Here is a 1642-nt window from a genome sequence, read left to right on the forward strand (position 1 = left end):
ACTGCTCATTGGGTTTTAGCCAGTTGCTTTGCTGATTTTGCTTTATAGTTGGCCAGTAGTAACAAATCTCATGACAACAGACCTAAAGATTTATCAGATTTCCTTGAAAACAACTTCAGCCTCCTCACACTGGATCTCCCGCCCAATCCTCAACAGAAACTACCATATACTTTTCAAACACAATACTTAGAAGTAAAACCAGTAGCTGAACTCGACAATACAGGGTTTAATACAGTTTGTTTTATATGAGAGCTTAATTTTCCCCCCTTCCCACAATCTCTTCAAGTACACATTTCTATCTTTTTCTGTAAAATACCTGTAACATTACCTTTTTTTATTGTGCCTCCTCACTTCCTTTACCTGCAAAATTGCTAACCCAGATGTATCTGCTGTTCCTACCTAAATGTGAAACCCTAAATTTGTGTTTAGTTCTGAAGTTTAATGTTTCTATTTTGAAGTATTTGAGTTGAAGACAGCCTTGTACATCTCAAAGCTTAGGATGACTGTTACAGGGAGACAGAGGAAGATCTGAGAAATACCTGGCACATTGTTGGTAACAGGTGAATGTATGAACTGGAGCTCAGTTACACCTATAGTCAATTTCAGTATCATGATATTCAGCTCCTGGTGATGGCCAGCTTTTTGCAGATAAGGCAAATGACAGCAGAGATGATCATCAGGATAAAACAGACAAATATTCAGAGCTTCTGAGGTTGGTGTAGTAAGCTTCCCCCTCCTCTTTTCTCTTATTTCGTTTTCAGAGGTCTCAGCAATATGGATAGAGATGGTATCATCCCACACACACCTGTGCATCTCTGCCTGTTTCACCCTGAGCACTTTTGGCAAGACTGTTGAGAAACAGGAGTTACCTTTCACAATGCCATGTTAGATCTGGCATCTATCTTTGAGGGTGAATGTCCTTCAAGGGATGGAAGAGCTCAAACAATGGAGTTTGTGAGCTGACCAACATGATCTGATGGTCATCTCTGCCCAGGGCAGAGCCATTGAAGCCATAGGTGATCTTTAAGGTCCCTTCCACCCCAGTCATTCTATCATCCTATGGTAATACTGCCAAACTACAGGAGAGGACTGATTAAGTAAGAGATCAGTCTGAATAGATTGTGGGTTTGCAGGCTGCAAAAAACCCCAACCCTCATCTTTGCTCAGGAGATCTTTCCTGCCCAACCCTTGTGTTCCGTGTTACAGCTGTACACACATCAGGCACTGTGGTACCTGGCTTGTCCTCCTTTGGCACAGGGCTGGATGTGCAGCCTGAGGTTGAAGATTTCCCTTCTTGTGAGAGAATCTAGATGGAAGTCGAGGGTGCAGATTAGGAAACTGGAATGGAGGGGCAGGGGTGCTGCCCATGCCACGCCTCCTGTTTTGGGAGACGCTGGATATACAGGAGTCACCTCTGAGGCCAGGTAAGCAGGGGCAGTTCCCACCTTCTTCCTCATGAAGGAAAACGAGGACGAAGCAGGTGCTGTCGCCGGGCTGACCCTGAGCCCTGTGTCTCCCCTCTCCTCCCCGGGTCCACAACGCGCCGCTGCTCTTGCCTTCTCCTTCAAGCATGAAGGGCTTTGACGTCTCCCCGCGCTGGCGCTGCCCCGCGGAGCAAAGTGCAGGGGGCGGTGCCGGGGCT

The 1642-nt window shown here is 46.4% G+C and overlaps 1 protein-coding gene across 1 annotated transcript in view; it reads left to right on the plus strand.

Annotated features, from left to right (window-relative positions):
- The first annotated feature begins 36 nt into the window (after window positions 1-36).
- Window positions 37-1642, plus strand: part of ASPG (asparaginase) — a 46118-nt gene continuing 44512 nt past the window's right edge. The window contains exons 1-2 of the mRNA XM_008629793.2: window positions 37-170; window positions 1305-1424. Coding sequence (XP_008628015.1) covers window positions 71-170; window positions 1305-1424 — 220 coding nt within the window. The 5' untranslated portion in view covers window positions 37-70. The remainder of the gene's footprint in view (window positions 171-1304; window positions 1425-1642) is intronic.

The sequence above is a fragment of the Corvus brachyrhynchos genome, unplaced genomic scaffold, assembly GCF_000691975.1.
Source record: "Corvus brachyrhynchos isolate BGI_N302 unplaced genomic scaffold, ASM69197v1 scaffold1, whole genome shotgun sequence".
Classification (NCBI taxonomy): Eukaryota; Metazoa; Chordata; class Aves; order Passeriformes; family Corvidae; genus Corvus; species Corvus brachyrhynchos.